This window comes from Crocodylus siamensis, chromosome 1, assembly GCF_052110815.1.
Source record: "Crocodylus siamensis isolate JL-2025a chromosome 1, ASM5211081v1, whole genome shotgun sequence".
NCBI classification, from domain to species: domain Eukaryota; kingdom Metazoa; phylum Chordata; order Crocodylia; family Crocodylidae; genus Crocodylus; species Crocodylus siamensis.
Genome location: NC_143395.1, coordinates 363598914 through 363616346, shown reverse-complemented (window position 1 = coordinate 363616346; position 17433 = coordinate 363598914). Strand labels below are relative to the sequence as shown.

The 17433-nt window shown below is 43.6% G+C and overlaps 1 protein-coding gene across 1 annotated transcript in view; it reads right to left on the bottom strand.

Annotated features, from left to right (window-relative positions):
• The window catches only part of GTF2F2 (general transcription factor IIF subunit 2), a 157926-nt gene that overhangs the window by 82503 nt on the left and 57990 nt on the right, over window positions 1-17433 (bottom strand). The window contains exon 6 of the mRNA XM_090025513.1: window positions 3227-3308. Coding sequence (XP_089881639.1) covers window positions 3227-3308 — 82 coding nt within the window. The remainder of the gene's footprint in view (window positions 1-3226; window positions 3309-17433) is intronic.

Below are 17433 nucleotides of genomic sequence, written 5' to 3'. Positions count from 1 at the left end.
CAGAAGGTGCTCTTAAAAGAAAAATAAATTACACATTTGAATGCCTGCTGAGAAGGATGAAGGAAATGGGAAAGAAATGAGTGAGAAGAAAAGATGAGGAAAGGAGTCTATGGCAGGGGAAGGAGATTATGGAAGTGGAAACAGGTGACAAGTGAATGGGGTAAGGGAAAAGTGAGGAACTGGGAAATGGTGACACTGGTCAGTCCCACATTCTCGCCTCTTGTTCATGGACTGCATACAGGAACAGCAAACAGGGAAGTTTGCAAGTAGTTTGTTGGGAGCAAGAGAAAGAAAAGGAGCCAGGCACCAGATCCTGCTTCTGGAAGATAAGTGAGCCAAGGTTGTCTATTGTTTGGACATGTACTCTGAGCATCTAAGAGTGCTGCTAGACAGGTGATTGCTACCTGTATGACAAAAGCCTTAAACAAGGGGGTGGAGCCAGTCCAGGCCCAAGAAAGTATAGAAGGAGAGTCCCTGAGCAAACAGGGAAAGCAAACAGGGCAAAGGCAGTTGGCAAGCAGTTCGCAGGTCAGTTTGCCACCTATTTTTTGAAGGGGAGACTCTGAAGTAAGAGCAACTAACTTACCTATTTAGTTTAAGTAGCTAAAACTCAGCAGTTAGGTCAATACTTAAGTCCCTTGTTTAACTAGAAACCAGAAACATCTGGAGTACTGCAACTAGTTTTGGCCCCCACTACAGAAAGGATGTGGACAAACTAGAGAAAGTGCAGCAGAGGGCAACAAAAATGGTGAGGGCGCTGGAGAATGTGGATTTATAAGGAGAGGCTGAGGCAACTGGGCTTCTTTAGTCTGGAGAAGAGAAGACTAAGGGGGTATTTAATAACAGCCTTCAAATAACTGAAGGGGTGTTCCAAAGACAATGGAGCTGGACTGTTCTCAGTGGTGGCAAGTGACAGAACAAGAAGCAATGGTCTCAAGTTGTAGCAAAGGAAGTTTAGGTTATATATCAGGAAAAACTATCCCCCAAGGAGGGGAGTAAAGCATTGGAACCAATTGCCCAGGTTGTGGAATCTCCACCCTCAGAAGTTTTTGAAGACCAGGGTAGACAAAGCCTTGGCTGGGATGATTTAGTTGGGGATGGTCCTGCTTTGAGCAGGGGGGTCTACTAGATGACTCCTGAGGTCCCTTCCAACCCTAATTTTCTATGATTCAATGATTCTACCTCTAGCTGTTTAATATCAAATCCCTTCCCCATTCAGGAAAAAAAAACATTTAACATGGCTAATGCAACTGAAATGCTTGCAAAAAATCCTCCTGGTTATTGCCAGCTCAGAAAGAGAAAGAGTTAAATTTGGAAGGATGTGTACCTTAATTCTTCATTTCCTGGTTTTCACAGGTGTGAGAAACCTTAATTCTATGCTAATAAAGTTTGTATCCATTGAATTTTGCTTCTTTCTTACATTATTTCTGCTGCAGAACTTAAAGCCAACACAGCTAACTCTGATTTTTCTTTGTATCACTATTATAAATTCTCCTTTGGGGAGCTTATCTCCTCTGAAACACAATGGCTAAGAGAAAAGAGTGAAAAGAAAAGTTTATATAAAGCTCAATCTCATTAACTTATGATGTTTATCTTTCCATATAAATGAAACAAAACATTAAACATACTCTGAAGCATGTGGGGGCCAGGAGGGAACAGAGGGATTTAGACAAAATGTTTAGACACTGCTACTGTTTCAACCAGAAAAAGTGTTTGGACATAAGATAAAACAGTTTCTTCTGAGGCTGTGATTGCTAAATAACAAGCTGAGTTGTACCAGATGAGATTCTTTGGGTCTGTTCGATAAAAGACAGGAAATCTCTAACAAAGTGGAAAGTTAAAATCTAGGCAGGCATAGTCTGACAACCTTTCTGCAGGAAGGAGAAAAACAACAGTACAATCATTTTTCAGTTTCCCCTTATTTCACAGGAGAAACAAATTCCTTCAAATTTTGTCTCTTCCTAAAGACATTCACCATGACAAGAAACACAAATGGAAGTCCAGAGGGGGTTGTATGTATGCCATGAAAATACTGACAAATTCTGTAAAATGCTGGCAAATTCAAAGTTAGGGCAGTATTTCATTAGAGCTGTCAAGTTTCATTTTTGCTTCCTGCTGTGACCTTCCCACAGGAACTGATATGATCAACTAATGGGAGAATGCGAACAAAAAAAGAACAAATGTTCAGATCAGGAAACCTGTGATTAAAACAATTATGAACCAGATATAGAATGTACTTAAATTGAAGTGAATTGGACTGAAATGAATCCCCTACAACACAGATTAAATTAAGATTAAACTCCATTCCATGTCAGTGGAAGATACTATGGCAGCAGCCATACCATGGGACTCAAAGACAACAGTCAAAATTGACAGTACCGAGTCTCTAGAAGGCATGGAATATTTTCACACACAGTTCTATATAAATATACATAAACAGAACAATGAAAATATGGAGTGTTTAGTTTAGACTTATTTGTCAGATGGCATGATGGAGATATGTAATATTAACATACGATACAAAGAAAGTAAGTTGGGCTTTTCTATTTACGTTCTGTTATAAGAGGAGATGATATTTAATTAAACCAAAAGCAACTGGTTTAGAACTGAAACAAAATCTTCTTTTAATATTAAATGCAGTTAACTTATATGTCTCACTTGTTAACATACAGTCACACATAATACTCTATACGAAATATAAATCACATGATAGATTCTAGAAATAGAACAAAATTTTCAAAATTAAGCTACCTACAATTAGACTTAGGATCTCAAGTTTCTTAGTTATTTAAATTGGACCAGTTTCTCCTCTCACAGTGTTCCCCATTATAAGTATAAAGTTTTTCTCTGAAGTCTTTACTGTTTCTGAAACAAGAGCTTTTCAAGTGTGCTCATTATAAACATAGCACAGCATGGTATTAAGTCTCTCTTTGCACTCAGTTTAGACAGTCTGCCCAGACATCTGAGTAGCAGCTCACCCTATCTATGCAAAGGAAAACCATTAAATTGTACTTGGGTGCATTCCATTTGTATTTATTCATATAAAACACACACATACACACACACATAGGTTTAGATTATTTAAATTAATGCACATACCAAGCGTATACCAAGGTCCAAGTCCCAAATATGAAAGGAAAGCTTTATACTTATCTGACTCTTTAATGAGGAAGAAACTAGAATAGCAAAGACATCACAGACTGACAAGTAACAGAAATACACCTACCTTTTAAGTTTCATATAGTTTTCACTGGCTGCAGGTCTGCATTCAGCACGTTGTACCACTATTCCTTCCAATGAGAGTTTGTCTTAAATAAAAAGAAACAAACAATAAGGAAACAATGCATAATATGCATAACTTCTTATTAAAGCCAGTGGTCCTCAACTTTTTAGACTTAGGCACCCTTCATTAAACTCAAGGCATCCCACAGAAAAGCTAACTCTTAGCTTTCATTTGTTTTCTGACTACAGAAAAATAACAAAGCAAACAACTGAGGAAAGCCATAACTGGTGAGAATACTTTTGATACTATGGATTCTAGTTTGGATTTCCTACTATTATGCCTGGGTTTACCTTGTGAATTATGTGCAAGTGTATGCACACCTAACAGTGCACAGTTATGCAACAGCCTTGAAAAGATCTTACGGCACACTTTGGTTGAAAATCATGATTTAGGCTAATGATTTAGTAAACATATGCAAGTTCATATATCTGTATTTTAAAAAAATATTTAGTGAGATAAAGGGCAACACACCTGATGTTCACATCTTCTTCGTGTACCCTGTGTTCTATGGATACCCTATATGTTGTTGAGAAAGTCAGTGAAACCAGTGTTTTCACACTGAATTATCTATAGCCAACTTTCGTGGTCTTCATTTTCCATGTGCTACATTTCAGATACTTAAGACTTAATTTTCAGATGTAACAGACATTAAGTTTGATTCAATGGCTGCTATAGGTATTCTGCACCTCTGAAAAATGAATCCACAATGAGAAGTGAACTCTATCCAAAATTAACGGGCACTTCTTGCAAACATTCACCTTACTCTGCTCAACTTCCCCACCTCCCTAAGAGGTATAACATCTCTAACTTAGAAGGGTATTGAGAAGACACTTGTGACTGAGGCGGTATGATACTTATTGTGATGAGTGCCACAGAATGACCCAAAACAATTCTAGAAATTCTATATTCAGTGAAGCTTTTGAAATCGGTATAGCAAAGAAAGCACAGGGCTGAAAGCAGAGGTGAGAGTAAAAACATGGTAGCTAAATGTTTTATTTCCTGAGCATCAATGTATGAAGATGACACGCATCAATGGCAGAACAAAGAAGGTTGGAGACATGGCAGGACAACCTCAACTTATCTAATCTTTCATTTTTCCCTTTAAATCTCATTTTGATACAAAAACAAGAAAACATACAGGCTAAGTACAGACAGTCACAAAGCCCAAGGCTGAATCGATTCAATCTTCACAGGTTAGCCTAGGCTGCGTAGACGAATGGATAAGCAAGTGAATAGACATTAACTTTTGATTCTGGAAATAAAACACATGCCTGCAGTGGCTGAGACCAGAAGCCAGGGCGCATTAGAGCACACCTTCCTTTCTGGCTGGAGCAGACAGTTGGGGCCAAGGCTAGCCCACCCACCCTGTGAGCGGAAGTGCAAAGCATTCTGAGATGCCAGGGGACTGCAAATTAACTTGAATCTGGAGTAGGTCTGGGACAGAAGCTATATAAACTGATTTAACCCAAACCAGTTAAGCCTTGTACTACATTGCTCTAAGTTTATCTTACATCAGATTCAGGCATTCCGAAAACAGTTTATGTGCACTGAACTACTGTTCCCTTGCAAATTTGAACTGTTTTCTGATAACTTAAACCAGTTTAATGTTTAATTTCTGTCTCTAACCACTAAGAAATAAGAAAATTCAGGGAATTTCCTGAGTAACATCCTGTCATTAGGAAAGGCCTGAGAACCTCCAAAAATCACAACCTGGGCAACTGCTGTCTCAGGGAAGCTGTTCTGCATGAGTTTCTACAGCAGTGATTCTCAGCCTTTTCAGAGTTACAGCATTCCTCTATCACATTTTGAATTTGTTGCCACCCCCTGGCTGAGAACTACCATTGATGCAGCCTCAACTTACCTCAGTGATAGGAGTGCACCAATAGATATTTTTGGGGCCAATACATATAGCCAATTTTTAAGGAGGCATATCAGCCAATACTGATCCAATTTCAGATACGCAGCCTGGTATCTTGAAGAGCAGTGTCCGGCTGGTAAGTCTGTTGTGGTGGAAGGGGCAGGGGAAGGGAAGAGGCATGGCAGGGGGAGCAGATCGGGGCCCCTGTGGTGAGGGAGGGAGTGGGGCTGGGGCAGAGGCTGGGGCAGGCACTGCCCAGCCAGCACAGGGTACAGGAAGGAGCTGTGGCTAGTCCAGGGGGTGCAGGGACAGAGGACAGTTCCCACTACTGCATGCACCCCAGGAGGGAATGGGAGGCATATGCCCCCCAGATCTGCATGGGGCAAGACCGAGCTGCCGCTGTGGGCTGGGCTAGGTTACGCTCGGGGTGAGTGGTGGCGGCACTGGGAGGAAAGCTACAAGGGGGCGGGGGGGCTGCAGCCACCCCAAAATTCACTGTAGTCCCTCCAAGCCCCCCTCCCAGCACTGCTGCTGCCCACTCCAAGCACAGCACAGCCCAGCCCAGCCCAGTCCCCGCCAGGAAGAGCCCAGAGCAGCTCTGGCCCCAGCCCACAGCAGCAGCCAGCACTCACCCCACATGCAGATCCGAGGAGCATATGCCCCACCCCCCCATGTCCTCCTGGGGTGCACACAGTGGAGGGAGTCCCCCGGTCAAGCTGCGGCTCCATCCCACGCCCTGCCCCACCCTGGCTGGGCAGCACCTACCCCAGGCCCTTGCCTTATCTGCACTCCCTCCCTCACTGTGGGGGCCTTGATATGCACCCCCCAATGCTCCTTCCCTTTCCCTTCCTCTTCCACCACAACAGACTTATCAGCTAGATGCAACTCACCAAGCTCCCGGGCTGTGTTCCTTGCCGCCTACGTGATGCAGCTACACACATGCATGGGGCATTTATCAGCCACACCAAGCAAAAAAAACCAATTTCCAATACAGTCAATTTTCTTTATATTGGTACTGATCCGATATCGGACCAATGATTCAATGCACCTCTACTCAGTGGTTCTCAACCAGCTGATGCTGCCTCTACATAAAACTGCCCCACAATCCTGCTGCACAGCCAGCTCAGGAAGGGTTATGGCTCATAAACACACACCTGCGGCATTAGGACTCTGATCTGCATAAAGCAGGCAGAAGCCACCTCATGCTATAGCCCTTCCCGGTCTATACTCCCCTCCCTGCCAAAGCTCCTCTTGGAAACAGAGGGACATGGGTGGAACTGTCCCATGTATCTGTTTCCAGAAGAAGCAGGCCAGGAAGGGCTATAGCACGAGGTAGCTCTTTCTGATCTAGGCAGATCAAAACGCCCTAAGGCAGCAGGAGTGGGCCTGGGGAAGTTTTACCTGGCTGCCATCACTGCTGCAGCACCTTGCATCGTGGTACCCCTGAAGGGGTTTTGTAGTACCACTGGTGAGAATTGCTGTTTTACACCATCCCATCATTCCACTGACCCACCTTCTGCAAACAAGCATGAAAACCACTGCTCAGTATCAAACAAGGAATAAGCTGTAAACCAGAAGAGTTGAACTAAGCCATCTTAGAGGTGCTTTAGTTCAAAAGTAGAGGTGCACCAATACATTGGTCTGATATTGGACTGGCAACGATAAAAAGAAAATAGACTGCATCAGAAATTGGCCAGATGTGGCTGAGAAATTGGTCGATAAATGGCCCGTGCATATGCGCAACCACAGTGCAGTACGTATGCAGTGAAAAGCACAGCCCAGCAGCCTGGAGAGCTGCATCCAGCTGGTAAGTCTGCTGTGGTGGAAGGGGAGGGGGGAAGAGGAAGAGAAGGGGCACGGGGGGTGCAGATCAAAGCCCCCAAAATGAGGAAGGGAGTGGGGCTGGGGCAGGACAGAGCCACAGCTGGTCTGGGAGGCATGGGGGCGGGGGTTCCTGCCATTGCGCGCACCCTGGGAAGACATGGCAGAGCGTGTGCCCCTGGATCTGCACATGGGGTGGGCTGCAGCTGTGGGCTGGGCTGAGGCTAAGCTGAGCCTCTTTCTGGCAGGGGTTGGGCTGGGCTGCACTGGCAGGGCGGGCATGGTGCTAGGAGAGAAGCTTGTTTAGGGGGAGGATACGGTGAATTTTGGGGTGGCTGCAGTCCTCTCAGGTAGCCCCCTTCCCAGCACCACTACCACCTGCCCCAAGCTCAGCCCAACCCAGCCCCTGCCAGGAAGAGTCTGGCACAGCTCCAGCCCATCCCAGCCCACAGTTCTGGGGGGCACTCCCCCTATCCATGTCCTCCTGGGGGTATGTGCAGTGGTGGGAGCCGCTCAGCCCGGCCCGGCCCCGTGCTCCCCAGATGAGCCACTTGCTGCTCTGTACCATGCCCCACCGTACCTGGGCAGTGCCTGCCCCAGCCCCACTCCCTTATTCACTGCAGGGGCCTCGATCTTCCCCCACGTGCCCCTTCCCTTCCCTCTCCCCTTTCATCTCAACAGACTTACCAGCCAGACACTGTTCTTCAAGCTGCTGGGCTGGTATCAGAAATTGGATTGGTATCAGCTGACATACCTCCTTAAAAATTGGCTTTTGGTATCAGCCCCAAAAATCTCTATTGGTGCACTCCTATTCAAAAGTACACCACTGCCATTTTCTGTGTGCTGACATGCATTTCGCCATTTATACAACTGCACGCAGCACAGAGCAGTTCGCGTGCAGAGCAGATTTAATTAATTGAGTCTGCCCCGAAGCAATGGATCTCTGGCACGTCGTGGGAAAAAAGCATGTGTATGTATGCCTTTATAGATCATGTTATTTCTCTCTATTGTGCACAGACAGTGTAGCACATGCAATGTACACTCTCTATTTAGGAAGCCCCTCAAAAAGAGTTACACAAAACAGGATATAAGGACAAAATTTTACTCTTAACTCTGAATGTCCTAACTTCGATAAATTGATCTAAGCACATGATATTTTAAATGTTTTTCCAAAGGAACAGGGTCAAAACCTTCCAGTCTGAAGAATCACTCTTGCCACTGCTTTAGGGCACTGCACAGCCACCATTATAGTCAGACAGAATCCTGTCTGAAGATTTAAAAAGTTGCTTAGAGAGACTGCTGTTACAAACACAGGGCACTCTCTCTGCTAAGGGTAGGTATACTGGCCTTAATAACTGAAGTATTATTGAAACCCATAAATTTTACTCTGATCTCCCTCACGTTAATACAGAGAACGATTGTGCTGGAAGAAGGCATCAAAATGGTTTTTACATTTATACATTCTTGCCCTGCTTTGGATATTAATAAAATTGTTCATCTAGAAAGCAGAAAGAACCCAGCGTTGACAGTTCTGGGCACGCCAGAGTTGAAGCTATGCAAAACTAATTCACTGTTTCATACCTTCACACGTTTTAAAGCCAGAAGGGACAACTCGATCATTCAGTCTGACCTCCTGTACATCATAGGCAATTAAAATTTCACCCACTATCAAGACCAATAACCTGTATCTGACAACAGCACTGTTAACATTCATGCCTAATTTCTAATTTAGGTTTCTGGCATCAGCTTCCAGCAGTTGGCTCTTGTTAAGCCTTTTGCCACTACATTACAGAGCCTTTTACTACCTAGTATTTTCTCCCTAGGAAGGTGACTGTACACTGTAATCAAATCAAACCACCTCTCAGTCAGCTTTCTGATAAGCTAAACAGACTGAACTCTTTCCATCTCTGCATACTCATCCAAAACCACTTCTGGTGCTCACATTAAGTTTCTTGTTTCTACAACCCCTAAAGCCTCAAACTTCCACATTCTGTAGACATGGCCTGTGCTCCTCGCTTCCAGGGGTGTAAAATATAGCATTTGGCTATATTTAAACATATTTAATTGTAATGGAACCAGCAAGGCAAGTGATCTGGATTACTCTGTATAACTGTTCTGTCATCTTTATTTACCACTGAAATAATTTTGACTCTGCCCACATATTTTAAGTTATAAGCAATGTATTGACTTCCAGATCACTGATTTAGATCATAAATTGTACTGGGCCTATCACAAATCCCTGTAGAATCTCACCAACAACTACTTTCAGTTATTCATCAGCCAGCCTGTTTTTAATCTAGTTACATGTGTTTTCCTTTTTTTATTTGCATAGTACTATTTTTTTCAAGTCAGAATGTCATGACATACTAAATCAAACACCTTACAGAAAGAACAGTATAAGAGCCAGACATTTAACTGCATCATGCATGTTTGTTACCTCAGAAAATGAACAGATTTATTGAACAAAAAATATTTTTCATAAAACCATGCTTATATACCTATTAATATTAATAGCATGAATATTTCTTTTAACCTTTTAATCCATAGAAAAGCTGATATGAGTTCAATTATATGACCTGAATTTGACATCAGGCTAACCACTCTATGGATACCAAGTTCACCCCATGTGTCCTCTCTGAATAATCAAACAACATTGCCAGATTTTTTTTTTTTGGTCTTCTGGATTTTCCTCACTATTCTAAGGGTTTTTTTAAAAAGAAAAGAGACATAACACTTCAAGGTTGTAGATCTTTTCAGCGAACCCTTGAGCATCAGTTACTTGGGCTTACCAATTAAAAATGGTTACTGCCACCGAACATTGTCTAACATCCTCTTTATTTACTAATGGAACAGATTTGTTTTACCCCACTACTCCTTCATTGACTGTGCTCCACAACACAGAGATTTCTGCAGCTTTTTAATCACAGTGACTTATAACCTAGGTGAGGGGAGTAAGTCTCCTTGGGGTCAGTGTATATCATTTATTAGGCTGCAAAAGTCCATCCAGTGGCCAGAAGGCAATTTGCAAATATATTCCCCGTGGCTCTCTTTAGGTTTATAATACTCAGAGAGAAGAGTTCCAAATGTAGACATCAGCTACAGTGACAGAAAAAAATCCTCCGGGAGCAAAGATGGTATGAGCTATGGATAGAATAATTTTGGGTTGAAATCCTACTGGCAAACATAATAGTGAAAGATATAATATACAACTATATAGCTAAAAACAGTATTTTAACATATAAGTAAGGCGCTCTACTGAGATTGTACTGGTGGCATTAATTCCACCATTTCCAACCTTTTGAGTTCTTGAGTGATACCTTAATATCCTGTACACAGTATACTCACTGGGAGACTAGATGCCTTTGGGCATTAGCTAATGAATCACACAGGTGAGGTGTCTCACTTCCACATCACCAACCTGAATCCAGCCCCTTTAAAGCAGGAAAAAAAAAGCTATCCTATATAACAATTTTAAATGGTCACCGTGAGATGAATTTGACGGGTCTCAGATTCCATTCCCATATCACAAGTTCACCACAATGCTTTCCACTAACTAGTAGACCCAGCACAGCTGCCAAAACCTGCAAGGACCAAGAAGGAAGTTTCCCTTTTTCATTCCCTTTGTCCTTTGGGAACCAGTTAAGCATACTGCCAGGACAGCATATGTGAGAAACCATCCAGAGGTTGTCAGAAAGGTTGACTATGCAACCACTTTCACTGTACAAACCCTGAAAGCTGTGGGTGACCTCTGCGAGCTATTCATTGAAAAGGTGACCAGAATTACAAGGAAGTAGTCTCAGACAGGGAGCAACTCTGAAACAGCTAATCACTTGAGTAGCCCCAGATGGCAGACATGATATGCAACTGTGCACACTTCTGCACTCCCCTGTCCACTCTCAGGAATGGACAAAACTACTAAATAGCTGGTTTTATTATTAATTAGAATAGGTCTAGATTAGGATAAAAAGCATTTACGAACAGTAACACTTTGTTTTAATAACCTGTTTTATTCACTGGCAAATACATTATCTAAGACCAACATAAAGCTAGCTTTTTCCTAGGGCAGATGCACAATAACAACTTTAGCTCAATTTTACAAGATTGTAAACTCATTCCTAAGTTACTGCTGCCAGCTAGCAAGCTAAAATACCCCCTCTCATCTGGCAGCAGCCTAGTCCTTCTGTGAGGTCCAGCTAGTAATTCCAGAGATCAGCTTTCCTGCTGATCCTGCCAGCTGGGGACCTTGACACCCCCAAGGGCAGGGATAAGCCAAGGTCAATAACTTTCTCATAGATAGCTCTTAAATAGCTCCAAGCCAGTTCTACCCCACACTAGCCTTGTTCACCCCACACTAGCCTTGTTCAGTTTGCTGAGAAATCTCAGAATTTTCCAGGAAAAATGTTTCTTCCTGGAGCTCCCCAAGCTAATGGCCCATTTCCCTGAGATGCCTTTGTCACGCCAGGTTTTTCCCATTGTAGGCAGACAATATCTTGGGTGCCCATTCCAACAATAACTTTTTCTGCCCGAGTTTGGGAGCAACAATTGTTCTTGCCCCAGTAACACAATGAGCCAGACATACTTAGCAGCTCCTTAGCCAGGCATTCCTCAGTTCCTAGGACATAAAAGCTCTTAATAGAAATCTGACCATAAACGCTTGACTCACCTACGTCCCAAAATTGTGAAGATACTTATAGACAGCATAACCTAATCCATACCATAATAAAAATGACATAAATGAATACAGTTTAACACTGGCTTTTGAACAAGACAAACCATAATGTTACTCAAAGTCAAATTCATGGCAAATACATCTATAACAGATGCTCTAAACCTGAAAAGTATTCCTGCTTTTAGGGTAGGTTCATGAAAGTTATTTAATATATCAGCCAACATAATGATTCTCAAGCTTTTCAGAGGCAGGGCTTCACCTTGCCTAGATTCACCTTCCAGTCACTAAATTATTATGCTTTTGCTTGCTAGACTGGAGAGCCCATTATCAAGGTTTTGATCTCCCATAGGAAGTTACAGACCACAGAGCCATCCCCCTTTAACTGTCTCTTGGGTAACCAAAATAGATTGGACTCCTAGGTCCTTTTTTTTAAGACATGCTTTCAAATCCTTCAAACATTCTTGTGGTTCTTCTCTGAATCCACTCCAACTTATCAATATCCTTTCTGAAGAGTGGAAAACAGAACTAGACGCAGTATCCCAACAGCAGTTACACGATGCCAAATAGTGACTTCTTGTTATGACTTCTTCCTACATTCAGAGAGAGGTAGTGTGACAGGAGAGGCAGAAGCCACACTCCCAACATGTCCCAGGACCCCGCCCAACGAGCAGCACCGATACTTACAGCAAGGTTTGGGACAAGCGGCAGCTGCGGGGAAAAGCCGACGCAGGCCCAGCAGTTCCGCAGCTGCCTGAGCCTGCAGATCAGCGAGCCCTGGGGGTGGAGCTTGAAGGCAGCGCGGGCTCATCAAAAGGCAGCTGGGGAGAGACCCAGCTGCCCAAAGAGCGAGGAACAGAACTCTGGCAGGGAGAAACCGGACGCCTGTGGGGAGAAGCAGATGGCAGAGCCGGGCAAAGAGGAGCAGAACATCAGCGGGGAGAGCTGGCAGTGAGACACAGATGGCGGAGCCTGATAGAAGTGGTGGAGCAGGACATGGGGTGAGAAGCCCCAGCATCAGCCAGGGAAACCCAGCAGAGAAAACCCCAGGTCCGTGTTCGGGGAGCCCAAGTTTGCTGGAGGGTCACGTTGGGGAGAATAAGATCGTCTTCACCATCACAGGTGAGGACCAGACTGCTCCGGTTCAGGTTCCGCAATGGGAAAGGGTAGCAAGCAATGGCAAAACCCTGCAGGCAGCCTGGTGAAGAGGGAGGAGCAGGCAGTGACTGGCCCAGAGTATGGCAGGGAAGGGGCAAGTTCCATTAGGTGGTGGGATCAGGAGTGATTAATTCCTAGTCTGCTGGTCCTTGAGAAGAGTACCTGGAGAGACTGACAGAATTTCTTCTCCTGTCCCAGGGAGGCAGAAGGGTCCTGGGGCCAGAGTCCCAGGCACTCCATCAGCAGATGCTGAACATCTTCTCTTTCAGTTAAGAATCTCATAAGTTATCATTAACCCCAGGCTGGGGCATGTTTTGTTACCCAAAGGGATCAATTCGGGAGAGACTGATGGCTGAACACACCCGACCCAGATTGGGGCGGTCCTCACGGGTGAGAAAATATCATCCCAGGAAAGATTACAGGGAGCACAGTCCTCCCAGGCTGTGGATGTGGTAAGGGTAGGGTAAAGGGGAGGTTTTTGAAGCCGCATGAAGAAAGACCAGGGTCACGACCCCTCTGGGACCACCGACAGGGAACTGCCTCCCCATCAATCAACATCGAAGTCGTGGCAGGCAAGTAGGGGCAGCGCTCAGAACCATCTAGGTGGCCCTAGGGTGCAGTCTCACCCTGATGTCGCTAGGGAGGAAAGCACCAACCAGAAAGGGGCTGAAGCCTTACAGCACCTACTAGCGACAGGTAGTTAACCATGTTAGTCTGAAGTCAGGAAGAAAGCAGGGTAGGGTAGCACCTTAAGAGACAAACTGGTTCAAAGTGATACAGCTTTCATAAGTGACAAGGCTTCTTCGTCAGCATCTGATGAAGTATGCCTGTCCTGCCTTCATATACCCAAGGACTGCATAAATCCTCGCCATTTTGTCAAAGTGGGAGTGCCTTTTCAGCTGAGTATCCATTATGACACCCCAAATCCTCTTTCTGAGTCACTACTATGAAGGATGACTTAGATTCTGCTACTAGATGAGTAACTTTATATTGGACCACATAAGAACGCATAATTGTTTGATCCCAGCTTCACAACAATATCTAACGTGGGACTGCATAAGGGATGTTGCCTCTTCATTATTGACCACTGTCCTGGTCACCTGCACTGTCCTGATCATTTGCACTCTCCTGGTCACCTACAAATTTTGAAAGTGATAATTCCTACCAGGCACAGGTAAAAAGTTGTTAAATGGTACAAAGCTAAGAAATTTTCTGCAAGACCCCACTGGAAACACACTCAGGCTATAGTGATTCACTGTTTCTGATAACATTTGAGACTTCTCAGGTAGCCAGTTTCTAGTTTATTCAATATGTGCTGTGTTAATTTTATATCATTCTAGTTTAAGTTAAAGTGTCATATGATACTAAGTCAAATATCTTACAGAAATCTAAGTATATTACAATCAATAGTGTTCTCTTTGTCACCCAAATTTAGTGAAAAAAGCAAAACATTCAACAGATTATATCGATATACCTATTGACTGGTACTAATTATAACTTTCTCCTTAAAATTTTTTATTAGTTGAAGCTTACATCAATTCTTTTATTATTTTGGTTGGAGCTGACATCTAGCTGAATGGCCGTTAATTACATAGGTCATCAAATCTGTTCAGAGAGCTCTTCAAGCAGCTCTTTTGTAACTCTTGGATGCAAGTTACCTGGATCTCGTGTTTTAAAATGATGTAATTTTAATAACTGGGTAGAAATTGTCCTAGTAACTGCTGTTCAGCATCCTCCAGGTCTTTTTTTTTTTGTATGGAAGTATTTCATAGTGATCTTGGAAAATGACTACATAGGGATCCCTTCCAAAATACAAAACAAATATAATTGTCAAACATTTTCGGCATTATTAGACAACTGTTCCATTCTCATCTAGTAGTAGGCCAATACCATTAAATTCCTAATGAACAAGAAAAACTCCTTATTTCTTTAGCACCTCTCAGTATACATTCCCTGACATCTAAAACAGAGCTATAATTTTTTTCCTTTTCCTATTCAGGTCCCCACATCTCCAACTCAATTAAAAAATAAAAATGGAAAATATGCACAGGGAAATAATATGCAACCTTACTTTAGGTCAAACAGTCAGCAAGGGAAAAGGCCCTAAAGTTCAGGTTTATCACACAATATTCACGTAACTGTACTGTACTTGCTTATATTTTATATACTTTATAATGATTTAGGGTACACAGAATTCTATGCACAAAGAACCAGAAAAGAGAGGTTTCTCCATGAACATGACAGAATTGCTATGCTTACTCACATACCACGTGCACCTTTCTCTCCCACCAAAAATCAGCTACTGAAGACTGGGATGTGCGTCTTAAGCAAGGAAATGTGGCAGGGAACAGAATGGAGGGATGGGCTGCAATTGTGCCCTGTTTGAAATCTTCCTCTGCTCCTGCCATTCGCAGGGCCTGACAGCCTGATCATGCCAGAGCAAAGCTGCCAAGTCCTTTCCCAAGCTGAGTGGGCAGGCAGCAGCACCTACCACATCCTGCAGCTAGGGTGTTAATGGAACAGCCACAGGTATTTGCTCCCCTCCATCCTTACTGTGGCTGCCTGCATTTTCCCTGCAAAAATGCTCATCAGTATTTTTAAGAAAAAAAAAAATGTCTTTCATTTCACCATCTGAAACCAAAGATGCATGTCTTATCAGGGGGTACATGGCATGCAAGATGATATGGTGACATTGTTGAAAGAGGTTTTCATTTTTCTGAATTCATTATTTCTTAGATTCTGCACATCTCACCATCACTCAGGTACCAGCTTTGCCTTTTTCTTCATCCTTCCATTGCAGCTTGATGTGACAGGACTTGGGTAACCAACAGATTTTAAAGAACACATTTATCAGCTGAGAACAGCTCGGAGGAAAAGAGAGTCTAACTCCCTAATCCACTTTGAATGCTATTGTAAGGACAGAAAGAGGAACTGGTCACATTTCTTTGCAAGGAAGAGAAAAACAGAGGTACTCGTTTCTCAATGGGGTTTTCAAGCCATGGTTTATACCCAAACTCCAGAAATTAACTTTACAGCAGCAAACCAGTTCAGAACTGAGAAGCTTGTGGTCTTTTCATAAACAGAAGTCTAAGGCATTGATAATAGGGGTGTGAGAAACAGGATATATCTGATTCAGATTCAGCCCAAATCAGGGACACAGTGATTCAATTAATTGATTCGGATCACTGTCCTGATTTGATTTGGCTGAATCCGAAGATTCGATACCAATTCAGAGAATCAGCAATTCGGCCATAGACACGGCTTTAAATGTTTTTTCTGCATATCTCAAGGTACCAGGCGTGACTTGTGAATGCTGCAAAGCTGGGGCAGATGGGGCATCCCACAGGAGCATGGGGGACCCCCTGCATTCTCGGTGAACCCTTGACAGGTCTGCTGCCAAGTATGCTGGGGGCCCCCCGCGGCCCCCGGTTCACCGATCGGCCGTGGGGGGACCCTGGGTGCCCCCCAATACTCAGAAGGCACCAGTCAGCCAGCCAGGTGCTCCCTGGCAGAGCCAGAAGTGCTTCAGGTACACTTTCGGGTCTGCCTCCAAGCATACTGGGGACCCCGCCCCACGCTCCTGTGGGACGCTCCATCTGCCCCAGCATCTCAGCATTCGTGAGCTGCCTGGTACCTTGAGGTATGTAGAAAAAACTTTTAAAGCTGTGTCTATGTCCAAATAGTCCAATCTTTCCGAATCTCCCCAAATCGATTCAGAGGGTTCAGATTTGATTCAATGAGATTAAAGGATCTCCCAATTGGGATTCATAGGCGAATTGAATTAAATCAGCAACTGAAGCTTTCCCCAGCCCTAACAGACGGTTGCATGCCTCTCCTAGATAGAAGCAGTTAAAGGAAGAATGTTGAAAAGTGAAAGAATTTGTTGGACCTCTGTGACTATTTCTGGTGGAAATGTAGTGTTGTTCTTAGGGTAGAAGACCAAGTATGGAGGGCCAACCAATATAATGTTTTTCTCTCCTATGCTCTCTTTGCTGAAGACAAGGCCAGTAGGAATGAGGTTTTAATCTTAAAGCCAACAAGAACAGGTTGAGTTCCTACAGTGGGATTAGATTCCTAACAGATAAGAACCCACTATGTCAACCCTTCAGTAATTTCAGTATGGTTGCATGAGAAGAGATCGCTGATCTCCTCCTAACAAAGTGTTAAGATCGCTATTCAGAAGTACCTTGATTGGAGTTTAGCACAAGATTATTGTGTTTAATCCAGTGAGCAAGAAGCCTAGACTTTCAGGCATCGGTTCCTCACGTGTTCTGAAGGACTTCCCACAGGAGCCAGAAGAAAACGTTGACCCCTTCAGAACTCCAAGTCAGCCTCTCTACAATGGAACAAAATGTCATGGATGAACAAGGAATAGGGGTTTTCCGTGTTTCACAGTCTTCCAGCAGTCACGCTGTGAGGCAAAAAGATTTCAGGTCTGGGTGGAGAACCTTTCCTTTAATCTGAAACAGCAGAAAAGAAGGCAGGACTTTGGTTCTGAAGAAGAGTAGTACGTGATGTACAAGAACTGATCAACCAAGCTGGAGCTATCAAAATCAAAGTTTGGCCAAGTCTTCTCTGGTCATGTGATCACTATGGGGAATCAAAGAGAATGAAGGATAAACAAAAGACGACCTGCCTATAGGACAG